Source organism: Mobula hypostoma, chromosome 6 (assembly GCF_963921235.1).
Source record: "Mobula hypostoma chromosome 6, sMobHyp1.1, whole genome shotgun sequence".
NCBI classification, from domain to species: Eukaryota; Metazoa; Chordata; class Chondrichthyes; order Myliobatiformes; family Myliobatidae; genus Mobula; species Mobula hypostoma.
In genome coordinates, this window is record NC_086102.1 from 78,828,347 (window position 1) to 78,846,469 (window position 18,123).

The 18,123-nt window shown below is 42.2% G+C and overlaps 1 protein-coding gene across 3 annotated transcripts in view; it reads left to right on the forward strand.

Annotated features, from left to right (window-relative positions):
- LOC134348128 (gamma-taxilin-like) overlaps window positions 1-18,123 on the forward strand; it is a 79,548-nt gene that overhangs the window by 25,358 nt on the left and 36,067 nt on the right. For all 3 annotated transcript variants that reach the window (XM_063051042.1, XM_063051045.1, XM_063051043.1), the window contains exon 2: window positions 6,556-6,865. In XM_063051042.1, coding sequence (XP_062907112.1) covers window positions 6,556-6,865 — 310 coding nt within the window. The remainder of the gene's footprint in view (window positions 1-6,555; window positions 6,866-18,123) is intronic.

The window sequence follows — 18,123 nt, forward strand, 5'->3', positions numbered from 1 at the left end:
AGGTGCATCAAGTTGCAGCTCCTTAGAGACAGTGTTAAGGAATTGGAGAATTAGCTCATATGGGAGAATGAGAAAGTGATAGAAGCTACAGGGAGATAGTCACCTCTGAGATGCAGGAGACAGGTAGTTGGATGACTGTCAGGAGTGGGTAAAGGAATAGGCAGCCAGTTCGGAGTACCCTAAATAACAAGTATACTACTTTGAATACTATTGGGGGGTGGGCCTACCGAGGGAGTCTGCAGTACTGAGTCTGGCTCGCTGACTCAGGTGGGAAGGGGGAGAAAGAGGAGGTAGATATTTTATTAATCCCAGAAGAATTTGCAGTGTTACAGTAGCATTACAAGTGTAGTGATAGGAGATTCGGTAGTTAGAGAAGCAGACAAGAGATTCTGTGGATGTGAGAAAGGTGAAAGAGACATCCAGATGGTACGTTGCCTACCAGGTGCCAGGGTCAGGGATATCTCAGATCGGATCAACACAGTCTAAAGGGAGAGGGTGAATTGCCAGAAGTCATGGTACATATTGGCACCAATGACATGGAGAGGGAAAGGGATGAGTTCCCCTATAGAGAATATAGGGAATTGGGTAAAAAGCTGAAAAGCAGAACCTCAAGAATAGTAATCACTAGATTGCTGCCTATTTCACATGCCATTGAGGATAAGAATAGCGGATGGCAGATGAATATGTTACTGAAGAATTGATGTGGGGGCAGGGTTTCAGTTTCTGGATTATTGGGATCTCTCTGGAGGAAGGATGAGTTATGCAAGAAGGACGGGTCACACCTGAACTCAGCAGAGACAAATATCCATGGCGGGTAGGTTTGCTGGAGCTTTTGGAGAGGTTTTAAACTGGTTCGGTGGGAGGTGGGGAGGTTGGGAACTGTAGTGATAGGGCTGAGGATGGGGCAGTGGATAAACCAGTCAATGCAGTGCACCGCGCAGTTAGAGATCAGCAGGTATGAAATTGTGGGCGTCACTGAGTCGTGTCTGAAAGAACATCATGGCTGGGAACTAAACATCCAATTGACAGGTAGACAGTGGAGGTGGATGGCTGTGTTGGTTTTTAAAAAAATTAAATCCTTAGGAAGAGGTGACACAACATCGGAAGATGTAAAATCTTTGTGCATGGTGTTAAGAAATTACAAGAGTGAAAAGATCCTGGCCTCCAAACAGTAGCCAGGATGTGGGGTACAAATTACAATAGGGGATAAAAAAGATATGTAACAAGGGCAATGTTATGATGGTCATGAAGGAATTTCAATACGGCAGGTAGATTTGAGAAAATCATGTTGGTGCTGGATCCCAAGAGAGGGAATTAGTAGAATGCCTATGAGATCCTTCTTTAGAGCTCCTTGTTGTTGGCGCACTATTGGGTGTTGTGCAATGAACCAGATCTGGATTTGATTAGGGAGCTTAAGGTAAAGGAACCTTAAAGCTAGTGATCATAATATGGTGGAATTCACCCTGCAGTTAGAGAGGGAGAAGCTAAAGTCAGATGTATCAGTATTACATTGGAGTAAAGGGAATTACAGAGACATGAGAGAGGAGCTGGTCAAAGTTGATTGGAAGGGGGCGTTCGCAGGGATGACAGTGGAGCAGCAATGGCTGGAGTTTCTGGGAGCAATTTGGGGTGCAGGATAGATACATCCTAAAGAAGTAGTATTTTAATGGGAGGATGAGGCAACTGTGTCTGACTAGGGAAGTCAAATATACCATAAAAGCAAAAGAGAGGGCGCATATATAGCAAAACTTTGAGAGAAGTTAGAGGATTGAAAAGCTCTTTAAAACCAACAAAAGGCAACTAAAAAAACAATGGGGAGAGAAAAGATGGAATATGAAGGTATGCAAGCCAGTAATATAAAAGAGGATAAGAAAAGGTTTTTCAGGTCTATAAAAGGCTAGAGAGGTAAGAGTGGATATCGGACTGCTGAAAAATGATGCTGGAGAGGTAGTAATGGGGGACAAAGAAATGGTAGGTGAACTTAATAAGTATTTTATGTCAGTCTTTATGGTGGAAGACACCAGCAGTATGCCAGCAATTCTAGAATGTCAGGGGGCAGAAGTGACTGTAGTTGCTATTACCAAGGAAAAGATGCATGGGAAGCTGAAAGAGGTAACTGAAGAGATTGTGGAGGTATTAGTAGCGATCTTTCAAGAATTAGACGATTCTGAAATGGTTCTGGAGGACTGGAAAATTGCAAAAGTCACTTCACTCTTAAAGAAGTGAGAGAGGCAAAAGAAAGGAAATTATAGGCCATTATCCTAACTTCATTGGATGGGAGATATTGGAGTCTATTACAGTTGCAAGAAAAAGTTTGTGAACCCTTTTGCAATTACCTGATTTTCTGCATTAATTACTCATAAACATCCAAGTTGCAATAATAGACAAACACAATCTGCCTAAACTAACACGTAAATAATTGTACTTCTCGTCAATACTGAGTACACCAGTTAAACGATCAGTCCAGATTCAAAAAAGGTATGTGAACCTCTGGGGTAATGCCTTCTACAAAAGCTATTTGGAGTCATGTGTTCCAATCAATGAGATGAGATTAGAGGTGTGGGTTGTAGAGGTGTCCTGCCCTATTTAAAAAAAGAGACACAAAGTCAGGTTACTGACAGAGCATGCTCTCCTCAAGAAAGAGCTGTCTGTGTGCACCGCGCCTCAATCCAAACAACCGTAGAGGAAGAATTGTAGGGATGCATACAGCTGGAAAAGGCTACAGAAGCATTTCTAAAGACCCGAGTGTTCATCAGTCCTCAGTAAAAGAAATTGTCTACAAATGGAGGAAATTCATTACTGTTGCAACCCTAGGAGTGGGTGTCCTGCTCAATGTACAATGCTGAAGGAGGTGAAAAAGAACCCAACAGCATTAGACCTGCAGAAATCTCTAGAGCTGGCTAAAGTCTCTATTCACGTGTCCACCATAAGAAGAACACTGAACAAGAATGGTGTTTACGGAAGGACATATGGAGGTAACCAGTGCTCTCCAAAAAAAACATTGCTGCAAGTCTCAAGTTTGCAAAATACCACCTGGATGTTCCTTAACACTTCTGAAACAATGTTCTGTGGACAGGTGAGACAAAAGTTGGACTTTTTAGGCAGAAATGCACACCGCTATGTTTGGAGGAAAAGAGGTACTGCTCACCAACACCAAAACTTTATTCCAACTGTGAAGCATGGTGGAAGGGGTATCATGGTTTGGAGCTGCTTTGCTGTCCCAGGGCTTGGACAGCTTGCAATTGTTGAGGGAACAATGAATTCAAAATTGTATCAGGACATTTTACAGGAGAATGTCAGGGTAGCAGTCTGTCACCTGAAGCTTAATAGAAGTTAGATGATGCAACAAAACAATGGTCCAAAACACAAGACTAATACAACAACAGAATAGTTTTTAAAAAGAAGAAAAATTGTTTTTTGGTATGGCCATCTCAGGATCCAGATCGTTACCCAATTGAGATACTGTGGTATGACCTGAGAGGGCTGTTCATGCAAGGTATCCCAGAAATATTGATGAACTGAAACAGTTTTTTGTATGGAGGAATGGTCTAAAATTCCTTTTTGCCATTGTGCAAGTCTGATCAGCAGCTACAGGAAATATTTGGTGGAGGTTATTGCTGCTAAAGGAGGTTCTACCAGTCATTAAATACAAGGGTTCACATACTTTTTCCAGCCTGGACTGTGAATGATTCAACAATGTGTTCAATGAACATGAAAAGTACAATTGTTTGTTATTAGTTTAGGCAGATTGTGTTGTCTATTATCGTGACTTAGACGAAGATCAGTCCACATTTTACGAGTAATTAATGCAGAAAATCAGGTAATTGCAAAAGGTTCACAAACTTTTTCTTACAACTGTATTAACAATGAGGTTTTGGGGTACCTGGAGATCGATGATGAAATAGGCCAAAGTCAGCATGGGGAAATCTTGCCTGAAAAATCTGTTGGAATTCTCTGAAGAAATAACAGGCAGGATAGACAAACGAGAGTCAGTAGATGTTGTTTACTTGGATTTGCACAAGGCCTTTGACAAGGTGCTGCACAGGAGGCTGCTAAACAAGATGAGAGCCCATGGTATTACAAGAAAAATACTTACACGGATTGAAGATTGACCATCAGGCAGGAGGCAAAGAGTGGGAATAAAGGGGGCCTTTTCTGGTTGGCTGTCACTGACTAGTGGTGTTCCACGGGAGCTGGTGCTGGGACCAATTCTTTACATGTTATACTGTATGTCAGTGATTTGAATGATGGAATTGATGGCTTTGTGGCCATGTTTGCTGACAATACATAGATCGCTGGAGGGGCAGGTAGTGTTAAGGAAGCAGAGAGGTTGCAGAAGGACTTAGACGAATTAGGAGAATGAGCAAAGAATAGCAAAGGGAATGGAGTGTTGGGAAATATCCAGTTATGCACTTTGGTAGAAGGAATAACTGTGTAGACTATTTTTAAAGGGGTTGAGTCCTCAGGGTCTCATGCAGGATTCCCTAAAAGTTAACTTGCAAGTTGAGTTGGTGGTACAGAAATCAAATGAAATGTTAGCATTCATTTTAAGAGGACTAGAATATAAAAGCAGGGGTATAATGCTGTAGCTTTATAAGACGTCGGTCTGACTGCATTTGGAGTATTGTGAGTAGTTTTCAGCCCTTTATCTAAGAAAGTAAGTGCTGGCATTTGAGAGGGTCCAGAGGATGTTAACGGCAATTACTTTGGGAATGAAAGGGTTAACTTGGGAGCGCCTGATGGCTCTGGGCCTATCCTTGCTGGAACCCTGAAGAATGAGGGGGTATTTCTTTGAAAACTATCAAATATTGGAGGGCCTAGATAGAGTGGATGTGGCAAGTGGGAAAGTCTAGGACCAGAGGGCATAGCTTTAAAATAGAGGATGTCCCTTTAGGACAGGGATGAGAAGGAGTTTCTGTAGCCAGAAGGGTGTTGAAACTGTGGATTTCACTGCCACAGGCCACTGTGGCGGCCAAGTCATTGGATATATTTAAAGCAGAGAGTGATAGGCTCGTCATTAGTAGGGGTGTTAAAGGTTGCAGGGAGAAAGCAGGAAAATGGGGTCAAGAGGGATAATAAATCAGCCAATGTGAAATGGTGGAGCAAACTCAGTGGGCTAATTCTGCTCCTGTGTCTTATGGCATCTGATTTGGGTATGTCTAGTTTGTTATCAAAGGCACACACTCATTCACACAGGTGTCGTGCATATCAGTTTCCATAATAAGCACAATCAAATGTTTCATTTCTCCCATCTAAAATAGCACTCTGTTTACTGATTGCCATTTTGAAAAGCGGATGTACCTTGCTTTTATTTTATCAATGCAAATTATAAATATGTCAGAGACACAGAATGTGTGCAAATTTTTTATTCATGAAGATGAAGTACACCAACCAGTTCCTGCACCCAAAGCCCTTTTTTTTTTGCATTTTTAATATTAAATTCTGCTACTTTCTGATGTGATGCGGTGTGTGGGAGGAAGAAAAGGGATAGAATCAGCTTTAGTATTCAAAGGGTGTGCAGGCGATATTTCAGCAAAAGGAACAGAGCGAAGTTTTCTGGTTCAAGACTTTGCAAAGTTTCTAACAGAGGTAGCAGGCACTAAGTAGCAAGAGGGTGATTTCATCCCAAGGACAGGAAGGAAAATGGCAGGAAAACTTGTCTTCAGCATTTTATCAGCGGTGAGAGACCTTTCTGAAACCAAAGCAAAATCCTCCCTTCCCACTAAGTATTTGCTTTAAAGATTAAAAAAGTATACTCTATTTGTCCGTGTGGTCTTTTTGCCAGTTCAAATTAGTCAATATATTTTTTTTATTCAGTTACTGCCTGACGTTAATAACATCAATATTTTTGCTTAGTTTCTGTAGAAATAAAGAGGGCTTAATTTTTGATTGTGGATTGTGAGGACGTGGAGTGTCACGACAGACTTGTGGGTGTTATAAAGTCAGTCGGGCTCCTTAGCTTTTATGATAGCATAGTGTCACTTACTAGTGTCATACCAAATACCATTCTTCTTTTTCATCAACTTGTGTAACATTGGCGTTGTTGAGGATAGATATTGGAACCATCCAATGTACCATTGCTTTGCTTGGTGTTAGTGATCGTTTTATTCTATAGTTTATTTTCCTTTTACACCTAATTCATTCAACATTTTTAATGTTCAATATTACTCTCTTAAATGACCAGGACATTCCAGTCTCCACAGACACCTGGGGTAGAGAATATTAGACCATAAGATATGGGAGCAGAATTAGGTCATTTGGCCCATTGAGTCTGCTCCACTATTTCATCGTGGCTGATCATATTGAGGGGTACTTGAAGAGCAAGTGGAAAAACGTTTAAAAGCTCAGGGAATTGAGGACTGTGAGGAATTGGCATAGAAAAGGAGATGGGGTCTAGGGCAAATCAGCCATGATTATTTTGAAAGGGGGCAAGTTACCTACTCCAGCTTTCTTATGGTCTTAAGGCTCACTTGATACAGGGCATACGCAAACTAGAGTTCTTCAGAAATACCACCGTTTCCCAACCAGCTTCAGAAATTTTTTTTTTGCTTGCAGTTTGGAAGCGAAACCATGGAAGCGCATGAGATTTGCAGACTGGAGGTGGCTTCCAGAAGTTTGTTGGTGAGTGGGTCCTGCAAATCTGAACCTGTCTTGCAGCCACTGAACAGTACCACTGACCTAATTGGGAACGGGTGCAGACTGCATCAGGCCCACTACACTGGGAAGAGTAGGCTGCTGTCGGCTGAGTCCGCCTGTGTCACGCTGGAAGCAAGAGGGGAGATTCCTGGCAGTGAGGATATGCGGATGGACCCTGCTGGGGGAGAGCAACATCTGGTTCTGGATAAAAATAAGGAAAAGGCTCTAGGTAAGTAATTTATTTGTTACAACAATGTTCATGGTGCTAAATGCAAAAGGAAAGGCTAGGAATTTAAATTATGATAGCTATTTGGTTATGAGGGTGAATGTACATTACAGTAGCACAGAAGGGCATGTGTAAGAAGCCCAACAAGAAATGGGGAAACAAACAGCAGTGTCAATAATAACTTATCTTCCATGAAGAGGAATGGAATCCCCAAGATGTCTCCATCAATAGAAGGAAGTAAACTTGATGCCACATTGGAATCGGAAGTATTATTGGGGGAGGTGGGTGGAGAGGAGAAGCTGAAAGCTTTGTCAGGCAAATTGATCTTGAAGTTTTAAATAGGAAAGGTAGCAAATGGATTAATGGTTTAATAGTTTGAGTTGTACAGGGACAAGAGGAAGCTCTACCATAAATGTGATTGAATTGAGGTGTACGGAGTAGCAAGGAAAGGACATTTTGGGGAGTTTACATCTGAAGAGTTTGGGATGGGACGGAATCGTAAAAGCAGCTTTGAATCCAAAACAGGGTGACTCAGAGGGTCAGTGGGTGATATTCGATACATGGCAGTTTAAATTGAAAATTGATGAAGGCTGGGGAATGAGCAAATGGATGTAAGAAGAGGAGGAGCTCAAAAGCCAAAAGCTAGGGCACCAAGCATGGTCAGTAGATCAAATACAGATACTGATCCAGTGGTTGGTTGTGAAATATAAAGACATAGAGGTGGGTGAGTTATTTATTTACAGATCAAAGGGCAGGAGCAAATGTGTGTCAAAGAGCAGATGTCTGGAGCATGAAATTACCTTGTTGATGAAGAGATTACTTTGATAAGGGAATAATAATATGTAACCGATTAGTGGCCAGAGACTGTAGAGAGTGTTTGCAAACACGAGGAAATCTGCAGATGCTGGAATTTCAAGCAACACACATAAAAGTTGCTGGTGAATGCAGCAGGCCAGGCAGCATCTATTGGAAGAAGTACAGTTGACGTTTCGGGCCGAGACCCTTCATCAGGCAGCTAAGGGAATCCCAGGCATAGCTTTGGAATTGTCACTGGTGTTGCCAACCTCTAAGCTTCTTGCTGCATGTGTGAAAGACACAAAACTCTGCAGCCTAGATAAGTGAGCTGACCATGGCATCAAGACCATCTAATAGTACAGCACAGGAACTAGTCCTTTGGCACACAATGTTGTGTTGAACCAATTAAATTAGTAATCAAATGGCTAACTAAACTAACCTCTTCTGCTCACACAATGTCCATACCCATCCATTTTCCTCACATTCATGTGCCTATCTAAATGTCTCTTAAAAGCCCTTATGTTTCTGCCTCCACACCAGCCCAGACAGCACATTCCAGACACCACTGCTCTTTCTGTGTGTAAAAAAAACACTTGCCCCTCACAGCTCCATTGAAGTTACTCCCTCTCACCTTAAATGTGTGCCCTCTAATATTAGACATTTCAACCCTTGGAAAAAGATATTGTCTGTCTACTCTATCTTTGCTTCTCATAATCGTATAAACCTCTATCAAATCTCCCCTCAGCCTCTGGTGCTTCAGAGAAAACAACCCAGATTTGTCCAGCCCCTCATTGTAGTCCATGTCCTTTGATCCAGGCAACATCCTGGTAAACTTCTTCTGTCCTGTCTCCAAAGCCTCGACATCCTTCCTATAATGGGGCGACCAAAACTGTATGCAGTACTCCAAATGTAACCTAACTGGAGTTTCATAAACCTGCAACAAAACTTCCTGACTTTTGAACTCAGTACCTCGACTAACAAAGGCAAGCATGCCACGTGCCTTCTTAACCACCCTGTCAACCTGTGTAGTCACTATCAGGGAGTTATGAACTTGGACCCCAAGATCCCACTGCTCATCAACGCTGGTGAGGAGCGTGCCTTTTAACAGTGTGCAGTCTCTTTGCATTTAACTTACCAAGGTGCAACACTTCACATTTGGCTGGGTTAAACTCCATCTGCCATTTCTCCACCCATAACTGCAACTAATCTATATCCCGCTGTATTCTTTGGCAGTCTTCTACAATATCCACAACAGCACCATCTTCTTATCATCTGCAAACTTAATAACCCACCCATCTATATTTTCATCCAGGTCATTTATATACATCACAAACAGTAGAGGTCCCTGTGCAGCTCGCTGTAGAAAAACCACTTATGACAGACTTCCAGCCAAACTAGGTCCCTTCTTCTCTGTCTTCTATGGGCAGCCAGTTCTGAATCCAAACAGACAACTTGCCGTACACCCCATGCATCTTAATCTTCTGGATGAGCCTCCCATGAGGAACTTGTTAAATGCCTTACAAAAATGCATCTAAACAACACTCACAGCCCTACCTTCATCATTTGCCCTCATCAAGTCAAAAAATTCAATCCAGTTAGTAAGACATGACTTGCCAATCAGAAAGCTATGCTGGCTCTCCCTAATTAGGCCATAGGTTTCTAAATGTTCATAATGACATAGGTAGAAAAGGGAGGAGGTCCTGAAAATAGACTGCAGGGAGTTAGGAAAGAAGCTGAGAAGCAGGACCTCAAAGGTAGTAACCTCGGGATTACTGCCTGTGCCACGCGATGGTGAGTATAGGAATAGAGTGAGTGGAGGATAAATGCGTGGCTGAGGAATTGGAACAGGGTGCAGGGATTCAGGTTTCGGGATCAATGGGACCTCTTTTGGGGCAGGTGTGACCTGTACAAAAAAGACAGGTTGCTAAGGCTGTTGGGGAGAGTTTAAACTAGAATTGCTGGGGGCGTGGGAACCGAACTGAAGAGATGGAGGAAGAGGGCGGTTAGTTCACAAATAGAGAAAGCTTGTAGGCAGTGTGAGAGGAAGGATAGGCAGGTGATAGAGAAGGGACGCACTCAGACCGTTGGTTTGAGATGTGTCTATTTTAATGCAAGAAGTATCATGAACAAAGTGGATGAGCTTAGAGCATGGATCAGTTCTTGGAGCTATGATGTTGTGGCCATTACAGAGACTTGGATGGCTCAGGGTCAGGAATGGTTACTGCGAGTGCCAGGATTTAGATGTTTCAGAAAGGACAGTGAGGGAGGCAAAGGAGGTGGGGGTGGTGGCGTGGCACTGCTGATCAGAGATAGTGTCACGGCTGCAGAAAAGGAGGAAGTCATGGAGGGATTGTCTACTGAATCTCTGTGGGTGGAAGTTAGAAACAGGAAGGGGTCAATCACTCTACTGGGTGTTTTTTATAGACCACCCAATAGTAACGAACATCGAGGAGCAGATAGGGAGACAGATTCTGGAACAGTGCAGTAATAACAGGGTTGTTGTGGTGGGAGATTTTAATTTCCCCAATATTGATTGGCATCTCCCTAGAGCGAGGGGTTTAGATCGGGTGGAGTCTGTTAGGTGTGTTCAGGAAGAATGTTGATAGGCCTACAAGAGGAGAGGCTGTACTTGATCTGGTATTGGGAAATGAACCTGGTCGGGTGTCAGGTCTCTCTTTGGGAGAGCATTTTGGAGATAGTGATCATAATTCTATCTCATTTACCATAGCATTGGAGAGGGATAGGAACAGACAAGTTAGGAAAGCGTTTAACTGGAGAAAGGGGAAACATGAGGCTATGAAGCAGGAACTTCGAAGCATAAATTGGGAACAGATGTTCTCAGGGACATGTACGGCAGAAATCTGGCAAATGTTCAGGGGATATTTGCAGGGCGTTCTGTACAGGTGCATTCCAATGAGACATGGAAAGGATGGTAGGGTACAGGAACCATGGTGTACAAAGGCAGATGAGAATCTAGTCAAGAAGAAAAGAAAAGCTTACAAAAGGTTCAAAAAACTGGGTAATGATAGAGATCTAGAAAATAAGTCTAGCAGGAAGGAGCTTAAGAATGAAAATAGGAGAGCCAGGAGGGGCCATGAGAAGGCCTTGGCAAGTAGGATTAAGGAAAACCCCAAGGCATTCTACAAGTATGTGAAGAGCAAGAGGATAAGACATGAGAGAATAGGACTAATCAAGTGTGACAGTAGAAAAGTGTATGGAAATGGAGGAGGTAGCGGAGGTACTTAATGAATACTTTCCTTCAGTATTCACTATGTAAAAGGACCTTGGTGATTGTAGGGATGACTTACAGCAGACTGAAAAGTTTAAGCATATAGGCATTAAGAAAGAGGATGTGCTGGAGCTTTTGGAAAGCATCAAGTTGGATAAGTCACCGGGACTGGATGAGATGTACCCCAGGCTACTGTGGGAGGCAAGGTGCTGAACCTCTGGCAATGTTCTTTGCATCATCAATGGGGACGGTAGAGGTTCCGGAGGATTGGAGGATTGCTGATGTTGTTCCCTTATTCAAGAGAGGGAGTAGAGGTAGCTCAGGAGATTATAGACCAGTGAGTCTTACTTCAGTGGTTGGTAAGTTGATGGAGAAGATCTTGAAGGCAGTATTTATGAACATTTGGAAAGGCATAATATGATTAGGAATAGTCAGCATGGCTTTGTCAAAGGCAGGTCATGTCCGATTAGCCTGATTGAATTTTTTGAGGATGTGACTAAACGCATTTAAGGTAGAGCAGTCATTGTAGAGTATATGGATTTCAACAAGGCCTTTGATGAAGTAAATTTTCCCTTCTTTATCTTTGAGTGGTCCTTCGCTCTCCCGATTATCCTCTTACTCTTGATGTATGTACGGAATGCCTTTGAATTCTCTTTAATCCTTCTTGCCATGGACTTTTCATGGCCCCTCCTGGCTTTCCTAATTCCCTTCTTGAATTCTTTTCTGGCTTCTTTATAATCCTCAAGGGCTCTGCTTGATTCCGGCTTCCTAAGATTTACAGTACATAGTTTTTCTTTTTCTTCTTGACTAAATTCATCACTTCCTTCGACATACAAGGTTCTCTTTACCTTGCCATCCTTGTCCTTCCCTCTCACTGAAACATGCCTGTCCTGTACTCTGTGTCTTTAAAGTCCCTCCATGTGTCAAAAACAGCAGATTCCAATTAATTCTTCCTAGTTCCTTCCTATTCTCTTGTAATTTGCCCTGCTCCCATTTAATACTCTCCTGCATGGTCCATAGCTGTCTTATAACTTATGGAGTTTCAGGCACTGTCCCTAACTCTTCACCCACTGAAAGCTCAGGCTGAAAACCTCAAGTGAAACTTTACTCAGGTGGTCACACCCAGAGTGCAGGCTTCAGATAGCAAATGGGTTGCCACCAGGAGAAGTAAGGTGAGTAAGCAGTTAGTGCTGGGGTGAGTGAAGTTATCCCCAGTGGCTCAAGAATCTGATGGCTGATGGGTATTTACTGTTCCTGAACCTGGTGGTGTGAATCCTGAGGCTCCTGTATCATCATCCTGATGGCAGCAGTGAGAAAAGAGCATGGCCTGGGTGGTGGAGGTCCCTGATGATGGATGCTGATTGCCTGCGACATCACTCTGTGCAGATGTGCTCAATGATGGTGAGGGTTTTACCTGTAATGGATAGGGCCGTATCCACTACTTTTTGTAGGATTTTCCATTCCCATACCAGGCTGTGGTGCAACCAGTCAATAGACTCCTCACCATACATCCAGAGAAGTTTGTCAAAGTTGGTGCCCCTAACTATTGAGATTCCTGTCACTGTCGCACTGTCTGACTTTACCCTTCTCTGATGAGCCTCAGAGCCACTGACCTGGCTGCTGCTGCTCTGCCTTGATACATAACTCCCTCAGCAGTATCCAAGGAGATATGCTTTTGCTGAGAGGAATGGTCACAGGGGAACCCAGCACTAACTGCCTACTCGCCTTACTACTTCTAGTGGCGACCCATATACCTTCTGAAGCCTGCCCTTTGGGTGTGACCACCTCAGTAAAAGCTTCAACTGTGAGGGTTTTCAGCTTCTCAGATAGTCTTGAGTACATCTAGCTCCTCGACCGTGTCTGTCAGAAACTGGGTGCATTTCCTACAAATAAATCATCAAGGAGACTGTTAAGGTGCCCTTCATTGTCACATAGGAGGAGCATTCCACTGCCTTAACTACCATCCTGCCTGCCCTTGCACTTTTGGCTCTAACTTCTTAAGCTTAAGTTCTACAGTCGACTAAATGATTTGGCTGTTGAACTGTTTGTCTCTTGGGAGAATGTAGTTTATTTTTGTCCAAATGATTTTGTCCATCATTTTGTTTTTATTTTAAAAAGATATTTGCCAGAAGGGACGGTGACACAGCTAGCAGAGCTGCTGCCTCAGCGCTCCCAATGACCACGATTTGATCCTGTGTGGAGTTCGCATGTTCCCTTTCTAACTATGGGTTTCCTGTATGTACTCCTCCCACATCCTGAAAGTATACAGGTTACTAGGTTGATTAGCTGCTGTAGACTGTATAATCTGTGAGAGAATCAATTTTTAAAAAAGGATTAGAGTGAAGTAGCAGTTGCTTGATGATCGACCCAGACTTGATAGGCCAAAAGACCTGTTACAGTGCACTCACTCTTGACTCTCAGTGCGTGGGAGGGAATTGCTATCAAATCTAGAGGGGCAATTGATGGAAACTGTGTAAATTGTGTAAGTGTGGACTATTTAGACTCCCACAAAGATTTTTTTTTAACCATCTATCGAAAAGCAAAGGTAGAATGAAAATTTGTCTTGACTGCGATTTTTGGGAAAGAGCAGGCGGAGTGGAATCAGTTGGATAGTTCATTTGAAGTGCCAATATCGTTGCAAGGGGCTGAATGACCAGCTTCTAGGCCAGGAGTGGCGAATCTTTTTGAGAGCACGTACCCAAAATTCTCACGCGTACTGTCATTTTGAGCAGCAATTATCATTGGTTAATGAATCAGTAAGAATATTAAGGATTTTCAAGGAAAAAGGATGAGTCGTGTTCCTTATTTATGTGTATTCAATGTTTTACTATTAATTAAAGTATGAGAAATTGAAATAAATGAAACATGAGGCTGCTTAACAGGATAAAATCCTGTAACGTTACAGGAAAGGTACTGGCAAGGATCGAGGAATGGCTGACAGGCAGGAGGCAGTGAGTAGGAATAAAGGGGACTTTTTCTGGTTGGTTGCCACTGACTAATGGTGTTCCTCAGGAGTCCGTATTGGGACCGCTGCTTTTCATATTGTTTGTCAATGATTTAGATCGTGGCTTTCAGACTTCTTTGTAGATCACACAAAGATAGGTGGAGGCAGTGCTTAGGAAGCAATGCGATTGCAGCAGGCTTTAGACAAATTGGAAGAATGAGCAAAAAAGTGGCCAGTGGAATATAATTTTGGGAAATGTATGATAATGCATTTTGGTAATAGGAACAATAGGGCAAACTATTATATATACAGGGAGAAGGTTCAAACATCAGAGGTGCAAAGGGACTCAGGAGTCCTCATGCAAGACTCCCAGAAGGTTAATTTACAGGTTAAGTCTATGGTAAAGAAGGCAAATTCAATGGTGGCATTTATTTCAGGGGGAATAGAATAGAAAAACGAGGAAATAATGCTGAAGCTTTGAGACATTAGTCAGGCTACACTTGGAGTATTGTCAACAGTCTTGGGCCCCTTATTTCAGGATGTATTGTCATTGGAGAGAGTCCAGAGGAGGTTCATGAGAATGATTCCAGGAATGAAGGGGTTAACATATTAGGAGTGTTTGGCAGCTTCGGGCTTGTACTTATTGGAATGTAGAAGAATGCGTGGGGATCTCATTGAAACCTACCAAATATTGAAAGGACTAGAGAAGGTGGATGTGGAGAGGATGTTTCCTCTGGTGGGGTTATCTAGAACTAGAGGGCAGGGCCTCAAAAATTAGAGGGGTGACCCTTTAGAACAGAAGCAAGGAGGAATTTTTTTTTCTTAGCCAGTGAATCTGTGGAATGTTCTACTACAGACTGCAGTGGAGGCCAAGTCTATGGGTATATTTAAAACATAAGTTAATCATTTCCTGATTGGTTGGGGCATCAAGGGATATGGTGAAAACCAGGTGCATGAGGTTGAATGGGATCCAGGATTAGCCATGAGGAAATGGCAGAGCAGACTCAATGGGCTGAATGGCCTAATTCTGCTCCTATCTCTTGTGGTCCAAAACTAGAAATAAGGAACAGAGAGAATTAGATGAATGAGATTTTCATTGTTGTTGCTTTTATATCCCACCATTCGCAGTGCTGTGGTGTTCCTGAGTACAATAAATGTGACAGACAGGCTGGGAAGTAATGAACAGCAAAAAATGTCATTGTGCTATGAATTGACATTAGACAAGACAGAAGAGAAAACGCTCCTGCTCTTCTTCAGACTTCTCCATCCATTTGAAAGAACAAATGAAACCTTGTTAATCGTCTGAAAGGGTAACACCCAGACTACTTGGTTTAGTGCCAATTGATATTGGGCAGTAGGTACTGGACTTGCATGTGTCCATGTCTCAGGCAATGTTCCCTCCAATTTTTTTTTTTAAGCTGCACGGACCAACCATTGCTCTGAGTAGGAAATTTTAACATGGCCTGAAAAATGTATGGTACTTTAAATTTCTTTTTGTAATATGTAAACTATGAATGTTTAGAATGAAAATTGAAAAATTACATGCTTTTGATGTTATCAATTGAAGGGCGTAATGAAACACAGTACATCAAAGAAAATCTTTTCTCATCTGTCTTTATTACAAATCCATTGTCCACAAACAATTTCACATTTAAATGTAAGATGCATCTTAATCCTCATTAGATCTTCCAAACATTCCACTTCTAGTCTGTTTCTGGATTTACACTTGATTGAATTCATGATTGATTCAACATTTGCAGTCAGCAGCAGAATCTTGAAATGTTCTAGTGATGTCAACAAGAATTGACAGTTTTTCAATTTCTTTGTTTCTAAGCACATAGTTCAAGATATCAGTGAATGTCTGAGCCAGTCGTGACTCTCTCAGAATGGGGAAATTTGAAATTACAGTATTGCCATGATATTTTTGAGCCGATGCTTTCACATAGTTCTTAGTAGCTGAGTATTTTTTTTTGTCAGTCCAACAACATTCTCTTTTCCAAATTCAGAATTGGTTGTGTTTGAAGTAGCAACAGGGTCATTCTCTTAATTTATTGTCAGGAAATCTATTATCCGAGTGATTACACACAAGTTGAATGACTAGAGTAATAGGCACAGTATCAACATCAGAATATATGGATGCAAGCAGATTTTTCACTCTGTCACTCCAATAAATGGTATCGCCAAGATACTGTGACTGTAGCTTATCAATTTTTACTTTTGCATACTGCGATGCTTCAGTTGTATTCAAATAGTTTTTCTGAAGAAATTTACGAAGATGTCAGATCTTCTAAAGCATCATTAACAGCAGTTAATGCTGCTCGATATTGTGGATTGATCAACGTTGTCAGGCTACATTTGCTGATTGGATCGTTGTATTCATTAACTTTTTGCAATAACTGGATCAAAATTAAATGGTATTTCACAATTTTATTAACTCAAATTTCAAAATTACATTAACGTTTTTAAAAACCCAGCTGTGCGGCAACAAAGGCTTCATTCACGGAAGCAACTCAGTTACTGCATGAATTTGTGCCCCCGCAGCTTAGATACTGGAACTGAATTTATTTTAAAGAAGGGTACACGGTAGCATGGCAGTTAGTGTGACAATATTATAGGCTGGAGCATCAGATTTTAGAATTCAGTGCCGACAATTTCATAGAGTCAAAGAAAAGTACAGCACAGAAGCAGGCCCTCCTTGTCCTTGCCGAACCATTTAAACTGCCTACTCCCATCAACCTGCACTGGGACCATAGGCCTCCATGCCCCTGCCATCCATGTACCAATCCAAACTTACCTAAAACGTTGAAATTGAGCTTCCATGCACCACTTGTACTGGCAGCTCATACCATACTCATATGACCCTCTGAGTGAAGAAGTCTCCCTTCATGTTCCCCTTAAAGTTTTCACCTTTCACCCTTAACCCATAACTTCTAGTTGTAGTCCCCACCCAACCTCAGGGGGGGGAACAATATAAAATCTGCAGATGTTGGAAATCCAGGCAACATGCACAAATTGCTGGAGGAACTCAGTAGGCCAGGCAGCATCTTTGGAAAAGAGTTCAGTTGGCGTTTCGGGGCGAAACCCATCAGCAGGACTGATGAAGGGTCTTGTCCTGAAATGTCAATGGTACTCTTTTCCATAGATGCTGCTTGGCCTGCTGTGTTCCTCCAGCATTTTGTGTGTGTTGCTCAGTGGAAAAAGCCTGCTTGCGTTCACCCTATCTATACCCCTCAGAATTTTATATACCTCTATCAAATCTCCTCTTAGTCTTCTACGTTCCAAGGGAAAAATTCCTAACCTATTCAATCGTTCCTTTGTAACTCAGGCCCCGCCCCAGTCCCGGCAACATTCTTGTAAATTTACCCTGTACTCTTTCAACCTTATTTACATCTTTCCTGTAGGAGGGTGACCAAAACTGCACACAATACTCCAAATTGGGCCTCAACAATGTCTTGTAGAACTTCAACGTAACATCCCATCTCCTGTACTGTATGAAGGCCAATGTTCTAAAAGCTTTCTTTACAACCTTATCTGCCACCACTTTCAATGAATTATGGACCTGTATTCCCAGATCCCTTTGTTTTACCATGTTCCTCAGTGCCCTACCAGTCACTGTGTAAGACCTACCCTGGTTGGTCCTACTGAACTGCAAAACCTCACACTTGTCTGCATTAAATTATATTTGCCACTTTTCAGCCCATTTTACCAGCTGATGCAGATCCCTCTGCAAGCTACGATAGCCTTCTTTGCTGTCCACTAATCTTGGTGGCAACTGCAAATTTGCTGATCCAATTAACCACATTATTTTCCAGATCATCGATATATATGACAAACAACAACAGACCCCTACGGCACTCCACTAGTCACAGGCCTCCAGTCAGAGAGGCAACTATCTACTACCACTCTCTGGCTTCTTCCACAAAGTCAATGTCTAATCCAATTTACTACCTCATTTTGAATATCAAGCAACTGAAGCTTCTTGACCAACCTCCTGTGCAGGACCTTGTCAGTTGCTTTGCTAAAGTCTATGTAAGCAACATCCACTGCCTTGCCTTCATCAACTTCCCTGATAACTTCCTCGAAAAACTCTAAGATTGATTAGACTCGACCTACAATGCACAAGCCATGCTGTCTATCCATAATCAGTCCATGCCTATCCAAATACTCACATCCAGTCCCTTAGCGTACCTTTAAATAACTTTCCCACTACTGATTCAGGCTCACTGGCCTATAATCTCCTGGTTTTTTTTTAAGAGCCTTTCTTAAACAGTGGAACAACATTGGCTATCCTTC